The following is a 17,435-nucleotide window of genomic DNA, read 5'->3' as shown; positions in this document are numbered from 1 at the left end:
AGGAAAGAAGAGAAGCCCCAGGCATTTTCTTTCACACGTAAGTCCAGAATCAAGCCATGTTTTTCAGCCGCATAAAGGATGGTTTATTCTGGCAGATGGAGGTATAGAGAAAAATCTATGCAAACATACAGTTGTACATGCACACACGTTTAGATAACCACAGAAAGACCAATACACTAAAGAGCCAAGTAAAATTCTCCAGTACTGGTCACTGCCCACCTCTCCCAGGGCAGAGAAGCGATTTAAAGCTACAGGTCTGTCTCCATGAGCGCCAGAGAAAAAAGCATACCGATCTTTCTGAAAATGGCTTGTAATTTCCTCCGTTCGCCAATAATCTGAGAGCGATGGGAACTCTAAAACTAAAGACTAGACCTCATGTCAGCCATACATCTTCGTTCGAAGAGAGCTTTAATTTAAATTTGCGCAAGGCACTCAGCACCTTCCCTCCATGGAAAATTGTTCCGTCCTACGCAAGAGTGACTCGAAAACTCAAACATTGCTCCATCCGAACTAAAGGACGAGGAGCAATCCAGCGACTCCCAGAGTTGGTAGACCGCCGTCCCGCCCCGAGGGTCACCCCGCCCCGAGGGCGGAGCCTATATTGCCCCGCCCCGCCCCGCCCCCTCGCGTAACCCGGATACACACCCACGCTCCCCTTTCACCTCGCAGCCGTTGGCTAACGTGGAAGTGAGACCCGCTGCCCGGTTGAGGACCCGGGACCGCGCTGCCCGGGACAGTTGGGCGCGCGGCACGTCAACGGTGGGCTTTTCGGCGCGTCTCGGCCTTTCCCGGAAGGGAGCGATGGGGCGCGCGCGCGCCGGCGAGCGGACGCCGGTGTAGGAAGCGCGGCGCACGGCCCGGGAGCGCGGAGCCCGGCCCGGGAGCGCGGCGGCGGCGGCGGCGGCGGCGGGTGCGGGGAGGCCTGTGAGGGCCGCCGCCCCGAGCGCCGGCCTCCCGCGCCATGGCCCCTATGGGCATCCGCCTGTCCCCGCTGGGGGTGGCCGTGTTCTGCCTGCTGGGGCTCGGCGTACTCTACCATCTGTACTCGGGCTTTCTGGCCGGCCGCTTCAGCCTCTTCGGCCTGGGCGGCGAGCCGGGCGGCGGCGGGGCGGCGGGGCCCGCGGCCGCGGCCGATGGGGGCACGGTGGACCTCCGCGAGATGCTGGCCGTGTCGGTGTTGGCCGCTGTTCGCGGCGGCGACGAGGTGAGGCGCGTCCGCGAGAGCAACGTCCTCCACGAGAAGTCCAAGGGGAAGACGCGCGAAGGAGCCGAGGACAAGATGACCAGCGGGGACGTGCTGTCCAACCGCAAGATGTTCTACCTGCTTAAGACCGCCTTCCCTAACGTGCAGGTGGGTGCCACGAGTGCCTGGCGCGCTGGGAGCGGATGGGCGGCGGCGCCTGCCCAGGTCCGGGAGCCGGGGAGCCTCGGAGCGCTTCCCGGCGCCTTGACTCCTCCGACGGCCCCAGGGCGTGGGGTCCTGACTGTCATTTTGCAGACGTGGAAATTGAGACGCGAAGTGTAGGTGCTCAAGGTCGTACAAACAGTTGGCAGGTGAGATGGGTGAGGTTGCAGGTAGTCTGACTCAGAGGCCTTACCCTTCTTGGCCCCTCCCGGGGTATGTGTACGGGCTTTGTACCTGGAAGCTGGAGCTCTCAGTTCTGGGTGGGCCTTGATATCAAAAGGTCGTGAAAGTTAACTTCATTCCTCACTGCAGGCCCTTTTCTAAAATGAAGGAGGTTGGACTAGGATTCTACCCCATGGCCGTGTAAGCCTTCCTTGATGTAATTGTTGAAAGGGTTGTGACTATAGAGTACATGTTTTTGCCGGACCTACCAGGAGCTAATTGAGGGCTAAAAACCGTAGAAGTCTTGTTGGAGAGCTGTTAATGCGCAGGGCATTTGTTGGGGGTATGCTTATGATATACTTCAGCTGTGGAGTGATCTCTTAATGGCATGTACTCTGGGGGCTCTTTAGAAGGGTGTTTGGAAGTATGTTTCCCAGCAACTTCATTTCAGCTGTCTACCCGGTTATTATCTCCAGATAAAGAGAATTGAAGAAACTTTGCATTTTATTTGGATAGATTTCTGGGGGAAGGAATTAACATTTTCTTAGGTAAATTCAGAATTTTGAATTTTGTTACTAATACTTCTAAAATTCATTTTAGTGGAGCTGCTGTTGAATGAATAAAATTTTAAAAAACATAATTCTGGAGGAAGAACTTGGCATAGCGTAGCAATGCTTTGTAAGTGTATGTCTTACCTCACCTAATAGTAGATTTTGGCTACTGGGAAGAAAAATTGTTTCCAGTGGTATTCTATTAATTAAATAAACAGTGAAATCTAAACCCCAGCTTCTTTCGAAGGCATCTGACCTTTTACTGTTGTTCTTGGAAGAGTTAGGAGAATATTGTCATTGTAGAATTTACTTATCTTGTGTAACCCTTCCTCTGGTCTGTCATATTATTGCTTTGTTTCTCCTTTGCCCTCCTTCTGTCATTTTTTCTTTTTTTTTTTTCCTTAAAAATTTTTTTGCAGGGGAAGGAACATTGGCTTCTGGCAGAGCTGCTGGCAGTCAGGTGTATTTGACGGGAGAATTCTCAAACAAAACACCAAACATTTATTTTTCTTTGCCCTAGCCTACTTTATCATTACAAATCTTTATCAACACAAATACTTACCTGGTGTTTTCATAAGTAAGATGTGCTTCTAAAATATATTCTTTCTCCAAAACATGTGTTCTTCTCTTCAGAGTTTGTGGAAGGAACAGGAGTTTCAGAGAAGTTGATGTAGAATAGTTACAGCAGTAGAAATGGTAACCATTTCTTGAGTGTATTTTAGGCCCCCAGATAGTGGCCACACAGGACTTCATTTGATCGCCACAGCAACTTTTTTATTTTTTTAAAGATTTTACTTATTTATTTGACACAGGGAGAACAAGGGAGAGAGAGAGCAAGCACAAGCATGGGGAACGGCAGGCCTCCCACAGAGCAGGGAGCTCCATGTGGAACTCTATCCTCGGATCCTGGGATCATGACCTGGGCTGAAGGCAGCTGCTTAACAGCCACCAAGGTGCCCTCGCCACAGCAACTTTTAAGAAGTAAATTTTATTTGTGCCAGTTTACAGATAGGAAATCTGAGGCTCATGAAACTGTAGTTTATGTCAACTCTCTAATTCTTCATTTTAGCTAGATCTTTAGGAGGCTACTTAAAATTTATGGTAAATTTCCTGGGAAAACATCAAATTGTGGAAGATTAAAAGCAATAATAATAAAATATACGAAGTAGAGTTGAATTTCTTTTTTTAAGGATAAAGACAAAATAGTCTTAAATACCAAAAACGTGGAAGTATGTGCGTGTGTGTTCACATGTGAACTCCCCACCCCTACCAAACCTTTTGCTTTGGTTAACTTCCACAGGATTCTGCTTTGTTTTCTCATTTATTAGCAAATGCTGTGGGAATAGCTGCCAAGGGTAGTGAGCTGCATTTTATTAAACATAAAAGCTAGGCTTTCAGAATTGCAGATGTTGAAGGCTCTGCCTTTATGTAAAATAACTTTTTGTTTTCTTGTGACTGAATGTTCACATGTATATTTTTAGTGTTGGACTTCAGCTGGGGTAAAGGAGGTTATGTTCATTTATACAGTATCAAAGTACGGTAGTGTCATGTTGAGCTGCTTCCTTTTATCACTATGTTGTTAAACTAGAGACCAAATACTGTCATCTAAGTAGAAACTCAGCCCTGGATTCTTTTCTTTCCTCTCCTGCAGCACCCAGAATACAGTCTTAAATGTCTCGTTGTTTTTGAAGCCTCACCTGGATTTTTTTGATAAGGAATTTAAGTCAAATCCCACTCAGTTTACTTTCTTATGGCAAATTAGCATTGAGAAGCCACAAATACTTTCTTCTTTTATCCTGGTGTCCTGTGCAAATAGGGAGAGGTGTCTTATTTTCTCTCATGATTTTCCTGTCTAGAATCAAGAATCTGAGTCTTGAATTCTGATGTTTACTTCTCAGAACAAGGTTATACCAGGTGTGTATATCTGAGTACACTGTAGAGTACTCATATGGGTGTGGTTTATCCTTGAGAGACATTTGGCAAAGTCTAGAGATTGTTTGTCACAAATTGGGGTGGAATGCTATTGGAATCTAGTAGGTAGACGGTTAACTGGCCCACAATGCACGTGACAGCTCTCCATAGCAAAGAATTATCTGGCCTAAGTTTTCAGTTGGTGCCCTGGTTGAGAAGCCTCTGCAGAAGTGTATTACCCTAAGAAAACTCAGGTTTGGCCTAGGATCCCTGGATTTCCTTTTGTCTTCAGCCTTTCTTACATTAGGGATGTAAGAGTCCTCAGGGCGGTCTTTCTCCTCTTCCTAAACACTCTGGCTATGCTTGATTTTATTTTAAGAAAGTAATAGTAACTTTAGCCATTTGTATGATACTGTCTTTATCCTTCTGAATAGTGATGAAAATGAAGGCTGACGATAGGTTTGAGGAATGAATTTATAGCCACAGAACAGACAAACTTGGATTTGTATTCAATTTAGCACACGGGGAGCTCTAACTGTGAGAGCCTCTATATCCTCAACTTATTTAAAGTTTTTGACTTTGAAAATGATTCATTTTGCTCTTCAGAGTCTTGGGTGTAGGCCTTCCTTGAACTCTAGGATGGGAGTTAAACTCTTCTCTCATTGGAAAAGTCTGAGAAGTGCTAATATCGTGCTAGAACACTTGCCTTGAGTGGTACCTGGGTGGCTCAATCAGTTAAATGGCTTCCTTCAGCTCAGGTCATGATCCCAGGGTCCTGAGATGGAGCACCACCCTGAGCTCTGTATAGGGCTCCCTGCTCAATGGGGAGTCTGCTGCTCTCTCTCCCTCTGTCTGCCACTCCCCCTGCTTGTGTGCGTTAGTGCTCTCTTTCTGTCTCTCAAATGAATAAATAAATTTCTAAAAAAAAAAAAAAATAAATAAAGGGAATCACTTGCCTTGATGTCTTGTCTAGTCACCCACCTATGTGATCCTGGCCAGTCATTTCACTTCTTTGAGCTGCAGTTTTCCTCTTCTGTAAATTCCAGATAACTAGTAATTTGATAATTAGTGCAGACATAAGCATTGCAGACAGAAAAAAACCCAAGTTGAAAGGAGCTGGCCCAGTAGAGGTGGTACTATAGTAAATTCAAGTATGCTGATAGGTCTGACTCCGATACACATTGGGGGAAATGACTGTGGAGGAAATTAGGAAGGTAAATGGGCTGGATCATATGCCAAACTCAAAGAAGTTTGAACGTGATCTTTAGTTTAATCCTAAAGTACTAAAGAAGACCAGATTTACCTGACTTTTCTTAAAGCCTACAATATGCTTTGGGCTGTGGTTGAGACCAGTTGGGGTATGTTAAAATAGGCTGTGCAAGAGATGAGGACCAGAACTCAGGCAGTGGGAACATTACACTCAGCTTGGTTTACTAGCTAACATTTATTTAGTTCGCAGTAGCAAGCACTGAATTAAGCTTTTAAGCTTTTTATTCCCATTATTAAGGTACTCTTGACAACAGTATAGGAAGTCAAGTACTATTGCTTCCATTCTGCAGCTATAGAAATTGAAGCTCGGAAAGGCTAAATAATTTACCAAACTTTAGATAGCTAGAAAATAATTTTAGGCCTGTAGAGAGATTCATTTAATGGTCAGAATCATCTCAGGTCTGTTTAATTCTATATATACGTCAGTATAGGAGGTATAACTACAGTGTACTTTTAACTAACCCACAGTATTTTGAATGATTAGAAGGCCTCAGAGTTGATGTTTTGAGAATCGTTTGGAGGGAGTAAACCGGTTAGGAGGTTTTTTTAAAGAGAGACATTCTGTATTTTAAATTGGGGTTATGTTTGTAGAGAAGATAGAATTGGAAAGAGATGAGAGAATTTCTAAGGATGTTACAGAGTGTATCCTATATCTGGCTTTCACAATTGTTGTTTTGCTTCAGATGAAGAGTGAGGGATGACCTGTCCAAGGGGGCAGATAATGAGTGCCATCGTAGACTTATGAAGTTAAGAGTTGTCTTTAATATGGCCAAGGGGACATGTTAAGGAGGTATTTGAATATATGACTCTGAAGTACTGAAGAGACATCTGAATTTGAAATACGAATTTGTGAGTCATCGTTGTGATATTAATTGGAACAGGATTGCTTATGGGAAGAATATAGTGTGAAAGGGGAAGATCAAGGGCCTAAGGCCAAAGGTAGCAAAGATGGAAAATAATCACTTAATAATAATAGCAGCCAGCATTTACTAAATGCTTACTCTTTGTTAAGCACGATGTTAAGCTTGTTTGTTTTACCTATTCTATTCATTAATTCATCCTTAGAACCCAGTAGGAAGATAGATTTATCATCCACTTTTGCAGCTCAGGAAGATTAGGTGACTGGCCTAGATAAGTCACATTCCCAGTAAATTGAGGAGCTGGCAATGACAGAACATACTCTCAGTGATGGTTCTGCATGGTGAATGGTCATTGGTGAACTTTTTAAGAGCTTGCTTGATGGCTTGATGGAAAGGGAGCAAAATTGAATAAGATGGGATGAGGAAAAATGGAGATAGTAAAAGACAAGGCTTTTAAGAAATTGGACTTCTACACAGCTTGGCTGGGGTCTTATATGAAACTAAGAGAAGTTTCTATGAATTTTTTTGGTGGTGTTTTTAAGATGTGAGAAACTAGAACATGTTTAATTATATGTATATGTGTGAAAGATGGTGTTGATAGTGAAAAGCTTCTAAAAAGGTGGAAGAAGATACCCATTTAGAAAATAGTTATTGAATGCCTGCTGTGTGATAGGCACAGTGCGAGGTACCATATCTGAAAACTTTTTATGATGTTATGATTTATGGAGAAATGCAGTAGTTGGTACCTTCTTAAGCATTAACCAAAAGCCTCTTCAACCCCAAAGTAACTGAACTTTCATATGAATAGCATTAATTGTGTTTTGAAGTCTTGATTTCCTATTCTTCAGTTCCCTGTTGAGGACTGAGATAGGCAGTACCAATGAGGGAGGGAGAAGACTGAATGGAAATGGTTATGGGGAAGAAACGAAAGTACAATGGCAAAGAATAATCTTGTCAATGCAGAAGTATTTATTCAACACCTACTATACCAGACACTGGCTTCAGCAGTGGGATGCGGCTACAGTATGAAGGAAATTATGTCCTAGAACTTATAAAACTTAAGGTCTGGTGGGTCAGAATAGATGGTACACATATGAACAAATAAACTGTTTTCAGATACTGATAAGGGTTTTGAAGAAGAAAAATAAGACCATGTTAGAAGAGTGAGTGAGGGCTTCTGCTTCAGCCATGATAGGGCAGGCCAGTGTAAGGCTCTGTGATTTGAACTGAGATCTGAATGATAAGAAGCAGACCATCATGAAGAGATTTGGGAAAAGTGTATATGAGCAGAAGAGTACAATTACAAAGGCCCTGAGGCAAGGGACCAGAAAAGACAAGTCTGGAGTGTAGGACATAAGGGTGCAAGTAAAGAAAGGTTACTGGGGCCAAATCATCCCTGCCTTACTTTGTAGATGATGGTAAGGAGTTTGGATTTTATTTCTGTGTAATGAAAAACCACTGGCAAGTTTTAAGCAGGGAGTGACAATACTCTTATTTAGGAAGATGACAGGTTGCTGGGTTGCAAAGGGAAGCTCCATTAAGGCAATGATTTTGTCCATTTTGTTCATTATTTTATCCTAGTGCCCAAAGCAGTTTAGAATATATGGTCATTAATAGTTGTTGAATGAATGAACGAATCAGTGAATGCATTGTAGGAGACCAGAGCAATCGAAGGCTATTTGAGAAATCCAAGTGAGAGCTAGATGGTGGTTTAAATTGAGATTTGTTTGGAATACATAATTTCGTTTATTTGAAATTGGGAGGTAGAATTTCCAGGACTTACTGGCTAGTGAAATGTGGAGAAGAATTGGGATAGATTTACTGCTTGTGATCTTACCAGCTGTGTGTAAGGCTCTTTACAGTGGCGGCAAGTGGATTTATTAAATTTGTAGGTGTGTAATGGTAGTGGCAGGTTACCGGTAGCAGTTGTGCAAAAGCAGACGAGGACATTGTGCTGATGTTTTTGTTCTCTTGCTTCATTCGTTTCTCAGGAAAGATGTTTTCAAATACATTTCTATAATTTGTCAGGTCATACTACAATGAAAAGATATGGAGAAGCTGACTTGAACTTTAGGCAAAAATCTTAAATCATAAGGCACAGTAGTTGCTTCCTAGACTTGGCATTGCCATTTTTGTAAACTATAAGGGTTTGTGGTTGGTGAACTACTTTGTTGTTTCTGGGAGTCACATTTGTTGTTTAAGTTTATCCTGTGGTGTTTACATGGTGTTACTCTTAGATTCATTCATCTGATATAGCCTAGCATTGTAGTATTATTAAGCGTATGGGCTCTAAATCCAAAATAGTTTAACTTGATGTCCGCAAGATGGTACAAAGGGAGTTCTCTACTGTCATTCCCTCATAGGACATTGATTTTGGTAGTCATTCACAGATAAGAGTTCCATTGTAGGAGTCTGGAAGTCCATCAGAGAAGTTCCACACATCATTGGGGCCAAAAAAAACCCAAACCAAAACTTAAGAATAGATGCATTGATCCAAATAAGAGGAATGTTTCACTTAGCTTGCATCACCTCTCCATCAAGGTCAGTGCCAGGAGAGACCCCTACAGCCTGCAGTTGTACCCACAGGAGTCTGAGTTAGTACCTGGCTTTTCCAGCCAAGCAGGACATTGCCCAAGAAGCCCACTTCTGTCTCTTGTCACCTACATTACTAGAGTGATCTGTAAGGCTGTGGGGTTAGGAGACGCTGCGGGAGCACATAAACCAGGGCTCAAACTCCAAAGGGTTGTTACGAATCTCTTCATAGATACCCAACAGGAAGGCTGCCCACAAGCCACTGTGGACTCCTCACCTCAGATCCTCACAGCTGGCTCACAGCCAGCCTCAACACTTTATATACCTTGTGCAGACCCACCCCACTCACCCACACTGGCCTGATTTTAGCGTGTGCTCCTATAGATGGTGAGACTGAGCCTTTGCAAATGGCTAGCAAACAAGTGCAAAAAACCCGCATAACTGTGCAATTGGGAAAAAGCTCACAAACTTGAGTATTGCAAGGTACCACCCTAGAGAAAACAAATGGGTGACCCTCAGCACCTGATCTGGGTTTGTGGAATTGAGACAAAGCATATAATCTTAAGAACGCTCTCCAGGAGGGAACAAAAAGTGTGGAGAAGGCACATCTACAGAAGAGGTCAGAGAAAGCCTCCGAATTCCATATCAGACTCAAGGTGAGATAGCTGTCTCCCAAAGCCAGTCAGGAAAGAGTGGAGGAGATAACTCCTTCAGAAGTGAAGACAGCAATGCAAATACTTCAAGGAGTACAAAAAATTTAAGGAAATAAAACATTGCCAAAGGAGCATAATTTCTTAATAACTGCTCCCCCCAAAATAGAGATCTATAAATTGTCTGTCAAAGAATTCAAAATAATTGTTTCAGGGAAGTTCAGTGAGCTTAAGAAAACACAGACAACTCAAAGAAATCAAGAAAACAATACATGAACGAAAAAGGGATAAAACAGAGAAGTGTAAAAAGCTGCTAGAAATTTAGAGCTGAAGAATACAAGAAATGAAAATGCAGGAATCAGTAGAAGACTTGATCGAAGAAGAAAGAATCAAAGAAGAAAGAATCTACGAACTCAGAAACAGATCATTTGAAATCATGCAGTCAACAGAGAAAAAAGAAAATAAATAAAACAAGTAAAGAAAGCCTGTGTGCATTATGGGGCACCATCAAGTGTAACTGTTTACATTTCAGGAGTCCCAGAGAAGGAGAGAGAAAAGGCAGAAAGTTTATTTAAAGGAATGGTGGCTGAAAACTTCCTAAATCAGGGGCGATATAAGGAGATCTAGCTGCGTGAAACTCAAAAGTCCACAAATTCAACTCAGAGAGGACTTAATGAGATACGTTATAATAAAACTGTCAAAAACCAAAGAATTTTGAAAGCAGTAGAAAAGAAACTCATCTGATAGAAGGGAACCCCCATAAAGCTATCAGCAAATGTTTCATCAGAAACCCTATAGGCCAAAAGAGAGCAGGATATATTTGGAGTGCTGAAAGAAAAACAAAAACAAAAAAAACTGCCGAGAATACTTTACCTTGTAACACTCTGTCTTTAGAAATGAAGAAAAGATAAAGACTTTCCCAGATAAATGCATCACCACTAGATCTGCCTTACAAGAAATGTTAAAGGGAGTCCTTCAAGTTGAAATGAAAGGATGCTAAATGGTAATATAAAAAATGAGTATATAATGAAATTCAGAATTTTCTAATGTAATAGTGGTATGTAAATCATTTAACTTTAATATAAAAGTTAAAAGATAAGTTTTTTTTTTAAACTATAGCTACAAAAATTTGTTAACGGATAGAGAATATAAAAAGATGTAGGATTAAAGACATGTTGTAGAAGGAGTGAAAGAGGGAAGAGTTCATATGCAATCAAAGTTGTTATCAACTTAAAATAGACTGTTATGTCTCCTGATAACCACAAGACAAAAACCTCTGATAGACAAACAAAGGATATCAGAAAGGAAGACATTTAGAGAGTAAGAAAGGAACAAAGAAGCCACAAAAAAACAGGAAGCAAACAGGATGGCATTAGTAAATCTGCACTTACTAATTATTTGAAATGTAGGTGAACTAAATTCTCCAGTCAAAAAACAGACCAGGTGAATGGATTTAAAAAAGGAGAAAAGATCGAAATTTATGCCACCAATAAGAGAAATACTTCAGCTTTAAAGGCACACATAGGATCAGAGTGAAAGGGTAGAAAAAAAATATTCCATGCAAATGGAAACCCAAAGTGAATTGGGATAGCTATACTGTTACCAGACAGAATAGACTTTAAGTAAAAAACTCTAACAAGGGACAAAGAAGAATTTATGTAATGATAAAAGGGTCAGTTTATCAAGAAGATATAATAATTGTAAATACATATGCACCCAACATCAGAGCACTGAATATATCGAGCACATTTTATAGATCTGGGTACAGAAACAGATAGCAGTGCAATAATAATAGAGACTTTGGTACCTCACTTTCACCAATGGACAGAACATCTGGACAGGTCATCAGTAAGGAAGTAATAAACTTGTACTACTTTTCACACTGGTACGGGCACTGTCAGAAATGTGTAGCCCATTTCATCCAACAGTAGCAGAATACATATTCTTCTCAAGCTCATATGGAATACTCTCTGGGGCAGATAGCACGTAAGGCAGAAAAGGAGTCCTAACAAATTGAAGATTAAAATTATAATCGTAGGTCTTTTTGACCACGGTGGTGTCAATGACAGGACAAAAGCTGGAAGATGCACAGACCTATGAAAATTAAATGGTGTACCCTTGAACAATCAATGGGTTCAAGAAGAAATCAAAAGGGAAATAAAATCTTGAAATTAATAAAAAAAAAAGGGGGCACCTGGGCGGCTCAGTTGGTTAAGTGTCCAGCTCTTGATTTTGGCTCACATCATGATCTCAGGGTTGTGAGATTGAGTTCTGCACTCAGCTCAGAGCCTGCTTATGATTCTTTCCCTTTACTACCCTCCTTCTCTTTCTCTCTCTCTAAAAATAAAATTCATAAATGAAAGCATAAACATTATACCTGATACTGCAAATACAAATGATCATGAGAGACTACTATTAACAATGCTAGGCCAACGGATTGGATAATCTAGAAGAAATGGATCAATTCTTAGAAACATGCAACCTACTAAGACTGATTCATGAAGAAATAGACTACCTGAACTGACCTTTAAGGAGATTGGATCATTAATGAAGATTCCCGGTAAAGAAAATCCCAGAATGAGATGTCTTCACTGGTCTACCAAACAATAAAAAGAAAATTAATACCTATCCTTTTCAAATTCTTCCCCCAAATTGAAGAGGATGGAACACTTCCAAACTCCCCTTTATAAAGCCAACATTACCCTGATACCAAAGCTATGCAGGATACAATAAGAAAAGAAAATCACAGGCTATTATTCCTCACGCACATAACATGCAAAAATCCTCAACACAGTGCTAGCAAAATAATTCAACAGACATTAAAAGAATCAAACACCATGATCAAGTGGGATTGATCCCTGGGATGAAGGATGGTTTCCATATATGCAAATCAGTCAATGTGATATACCACCTTAGCAGAATGAAAGATAAAGATCACATGATTATCTCACTATAAAGATAAAAAGATAAATATAAAAAGCACTTGACAAAATTCAACATTTTTTTCATGATAAAAACCTCAACAAATTAGGTATAGAAGAAATATACCTCAACATAATAAAGGCAATATATGACAAGCTAACAGCTAACATGAGACCCATTCATGAAAATCTGAAAGCTTTTCTTCTAACATCATTAGGAAGACAAGGATGCCCACTCTTAGTACTTTTTAATTCAACATAATATTGGAAGTCCTAGCCGGAGCTAGGTAAGTAAAAGAAATAAAATTCATCCAAATCAGAAAAGAAGAAATAAAATTATCTGTGTGCAGATGACATGATTTTACATATAGAAAACTAAAATTCTTAGCAAAATACTATTAGAACTAATAATAATAACTAAAGTTATAGGATACAAAATCAACAAACAAAAACTTTTTTTTTTTTTTTTTAAAGATTTTACTGATTTAGAGAGAGAGAGCACAAGAAGGTGAAGGTCAGAGGGAGAAGCAGGGACTCGATCCCGGGACTCCAAAATCATGACCTGAACTGAACGCAGTTGCTCAACCAACTGAGCCACCCAGGCACCCAAACAAAAACCATTGTATTTCTGTGAATTAAGAACAATGAACTATTTGAGAGAGGAATTAAGAAAACGATTCCGTTTACAATAGGATCAAAAACAATAAAATTCTTAAAAATAAGTTTAACCAGGGAGGTGAAAGATCTGAAAACTCTGTCATTGGTAAAAATAGTTGAAGAAGACACACAAAAAATGGAAAGGTGTTGCATGTCTTGGATTAGAAAAATTGGTATTGTTAAATTGTCCATGCTGCTCAAAGCAGTCAGCACATTTAGTGCAATCCCTATCAAAATTCCAATGTCAGCTTTCAGTGAAATAGAATAAATAATACAAAATTCACACGGAACCACAAAACACCCAAGTAGCTGAAGCAATTTTAAACAAGAAAGACAAAGCTGGAAGCATCACATTTCCTGATTTAAAATTATATTACAAAGCTACTTTAATCAAAACAGTATGGTAGTGGCATAAAACATACACTTAGACCAAAGGAATATAGACATAAATCCACACATACACATTTAACTAATATTTGACAAGGCATCAAGAACATACCACAGAGAAAAGCTAGTTTTCTCAATAAAGGTGCTGGGAAAACTGGTTATATCCAAAAGAATAAAACTGGATCCCTATCTTATACCACTCAACAGAAACTAACTCAAAATGCACAAGAGCAGTGCCTGGGTGGCTCAAGTCCTTAAGCTTCTGCCTTTGGCTCAGGTCGCTTAGGCTCCCTGCTTGGCACGAAGTCTGCTTCTCTCTCTCCCACTCCCCCTGCTTATAGTCCCTCTTGTTCTCTCTGTCAAATAAATAAAATCTTAAAAAAAAAAAATGCTCAAAAGATTTAAATATACCACCTGGAACCGTAAGCCACACAGAGAAAGTATTGTGTGGTATCACTAGTATGTGGAATCTAAAAAAAGAAAATGAGCTCATAGAAACAGTGATTAGAACGGTGATTGCCAGAGTCTAGGGAATGGAGGGGATGTTGGTCTAAGGGTATAACTTTTAGTTATAAATAAAGTGAGTAAGTTCTGAGCATCGGATACGTAGTCAGATTGCTATGGTTAATGCTGTATCATGTACTTGAAATTTGCTTCAAGAGTAGATCTTAACCGTTCTCACCGCAGAAGAAAAAAGTAAGAGATGCATTAATTAATAATTAACTTGATTGTGGTAATCATTTTATGGTATATACATATATCAAATCATCACACTGTACACTTACCGTGTGTGTGTGTGAATATATATATGCACATATGTATATATGTGTAGCTTTCTCAGTGAAGCTTTGGGGAAAAGCCAAATGTATCAGCAGTGCCATAGTCTTAATTATTCTAACATTAAAGTAAGTCTTGAGATTTGGTCAGGAAAGTCATCCCACCATGTTAATTCATTGTTTTTTTCCTTCCTTCCTTTCACCAAAATGGCTTACTCTTTTTCCAAGAAGAGGTTTAAAAAAAAAAAAAAAACAACTTTATAGGGATTTTGATTGGAGTTTTCATTAAATTTATAGATTTACTGATGGGAGAATTGACATCCTTATCATTTGTAACTCCTTAATGTTTTTTCATACAGCTTAATTTTCTCCATAGTACTTTTGCACATCTTAGTAGTAGTTTTAAGTCTGGGTAATTTACTTTTTTTGTTAGTTTTAAAAGCTTCCATTTTTATGTTAAGTACTTTTAATATTTGTCGCTGGTATAAAAAAATGCAATTGATTGTTAATATTGATCTTGTATCTAGAGACTTTGCTACATTCTGTTATTCTGTAGTTTATCTACAGATTCTTTTGGGTTTTCTCAGTCATCAGTTGCATGTTATGATTTCACTTCTATCTCTGTACCTCCCTACACAGGACACCCTCCTTTAACTTCCTGCAGCGGCTAGGATGCTCTGTGCGTTGTTAACAGAAGTTACGATGGAGGGCAGCTTACTCTGTGTCATGCCTGCATGGTCCTACACCATCCAGTTTCCATTATTGTCAAACCTCATTTCCATCCAGTTCCTTTCTTCTTGGCTTACTCTGCTCTAGCCATATCTTTTTTTTTTTTTTTTTTTAAAGATATTATTTACGTATTTGAGAGAGAAGGCACAAGCAGGAAGAGAGACAGAGGGAAAAGCAGATTCCCTGCTGAGCTGGGAGCCCAGCTTGGGGCTAGATCCCAGGACCTGGAGATTATCTGAGCTGAAAGCAGATACTTAACTGTCTGAACCACCCAAGTGCCCCTGCTCTAGCCATACTTTACTTCTTGCTTGCTCCTGAATATACCCGGCACACTCCCACCTCAGGGCCTTTGCTTTTGTACTCCATGGGCTGGAAGGTGAGATGCCTGCTAGGCTCACTTCCTTTAAATTGTCGTTCTAATACCACCTTTTCCTTAGCTACCTTATCTTTGAAAACAAACAGCAGCTTTATTGCAGAATATTTTGCATATATAATTTGCCCCTGGCAGTTGTCCATTTCAGTAGTTTTTCGATTTGCCAAAGTGTACAACTTTTGTCATTAATCAGTTTTAGAACATTTTTATCACCCTAATAATTAACCTGTGCTCATTTACTGTTAATCTTTGTTCCTACCCTTACCCCAGGCAATCGCTGATCTCTTGACTCTGTAGATAGGCCTTTTACAGACATTTCACATAAATGGAATCATCCAGTATGCGATCTCTTGTTTCTTGCTTATTTCACTTAGCATAATGTTTTGGGGGTTCCTCAGCCCTATAGTATGAATAGTACTTCATTTCTTTTTTGGCTGAATAATATTTCATTGTATGGATGTACCACTTTTTGTCTATCCATTCATCAGCTCATGGGCATTAGGTAGTTTCTAATTTTTGGCTAGTTAGTATGAATAATACCAGGCACCCTATCTTAAAGAATAACCATTCTTCTACTGTCCTACAACATACTTCTTCCCTGCTACATTTTATGTCTTCTTGTTGTCACTATTCAGCATATCACTTTTTACTTATGTATCTTATTTATTGTTTATCTCCCTCTCTAGAATTTCTACTAAGCTCCACAAGGGCAGAGATTTTTGTCTCAAGCTGATCACTTTTATACATCAGGCCCTAGAACTAGCATGTAGTAGGCAATCAGTAAACATTTGCAGAATCATTGAAGAAATAAGTGAATGGATGGATTGGATGCTTATTGTACACCATATTAAAAATACTTTTTGATTAAAGTGGCTTGATGTTTCTGGGATTTACTGTTTTTTGTCCTTTTGGATTACCCAGCTTAGCTTTGTTTACATTTTACAGTATACTAACTTATGATCTATTTGATTATTTCCATGTTTCTTTTTTCTCTTGATCAAAGGTATATTTTAGATGATTACTTTTCTAGGACATTGTGTCTCTTAGCATTCATCATTTCTCTGTTTTAAGGCATATTTCTTTTAAGTCCATTGTCACTTTTCTCTTCCTCTTATAGTTGATCGTGTTCAGTGTTCCATGATATTGTCAGTCTATTTTTACACTTTAGATCTACTGTTTTTTGTAAATATCATTAAGCTTTAAATAGTTTGTTTCTTAGTTTCTCTATATTTCTCTATATTTGGATTCTCTATCTTAGGCAACAAACTGCTTAAATATTAGATTAGAAAGTACTTGGAGATAGGATGTTGCTGGAATTTCTTTTATATATTTCCATTTTACAGTGAAATGCTTCAAAATAAAAATACTGTTTTACCTACTTTCAGTTTGTGTGATTTGGTCTGAAATGTTTTTCTGTCTTGTATTTTCTCAGGTGGCATTTTTTTGTTCCTAAATCTTTCATCTGTCTTCTGTTTTTGGTGCAGATAAATACTGAGGAACATGTGGATGCAGCTGATCAGGAGGTTATCTTATGGGATCGTAAGATTCCTGAGGACATCCTGAAGGAAATAGCCACCCCTAAAGAGGTACCAGCAGAGAGTGTTACTGTCTGGATCGATCCACTTGATGCTACACAGGAATATACAGGTGACTCTACATTAAGATTGATTTCAGACTTTAGATTGCCATTATATATTGGAGAACCAGAACAAAGGCAGGTAATATATACTTGGTAGTAAATACATTACCAATCTTACACAACTTTTCCAGTTAGATTTTAAGGATTAATGCAGTGCAGTATGAAACCTTTGGACTGGATCAGTTATTCTCACCCTTTCTCCCCTGACCCCAAAACCAGTATGTTGTGGCATACTCCTGTTGGTGGTAGTGATTCACTGTATCACTGATCCTTCAGTGAAAGGACATTTTTAGCAGTCACAAAAAAAATGGTTCCTATTGGACACCTGTTTATTGAAGTGTTTGTTTATTGAGTTGTATATTGAGGTGTGAGTTCAGATATTTATTTATATAGCCAGAATACAATATTTACTTGTGATTTGGGCAATTTAGGTTTTATTGCATATACATCTATCTTTGGAATTCAGAATACTAGGCACCCAGGGGTAATTAAGTAGCAAAAGAGAGAATTACTCACCTCATCTCCATTTCCTTCCTTCCTTCCTTTCTTTCTTTCTTTCTTTCTTTCTTTCTTTCTTTCTTTCTTTCTTTCTTTCTTTCTTTCTTTCTTTCTT

The 17,435-nt window shown here is 39.6% G+C and overlaps 1 protein-coding gene across 1 annotated transcript in view; it reads left to right on the top strand.

Annotated features, from left to right (window-relative positions):
- Positions 1-900: 900 nt before the first annotated feature.
- Positions 901-17,435, top strand: part of BPNT2 (3'(2'), 5'-bisphosphate nucleotidase 2) — a 30,458-nt gene continuing 13,923 nt past the window's right edge. Inside the window, exons 1-2 of the mRNA XM_032882594.1 lie at positions 901-1,351; positions 16,668-16,830. Of these exons, the coding sequence (XP_032738485.1) occupies positions 962-1,351; positions 16,668-16,830 (553 nt within the window). The 5' untranslated portion in view covers positions 901-961. The remainder of the gene's footprint in view (positions 1,352-16,667; positions 16,831-17,435) is intronic.

The sequence above is a fragment of the Lontra canadensis genome, unplaced genomic scaffold (assembly GCF_010015895.1).
Source record: "Lontra canadensis isolate GAN:19392208 unplaced genomic scaffold, GSC_riverotter_1.0 scaffold83, whole genome shotgun sequence".
Classification (NCBI taxonomy): Eukaryota; Metazoa; Chordata; class Mammalia; order Carnivora; family Mustelidae; genus Lontra; species Lontra canadensis.
Note: the sequence above shows the minus strand (reverse complement) of the source record. Positions and strands in the feature narration are given on the sequence as shown.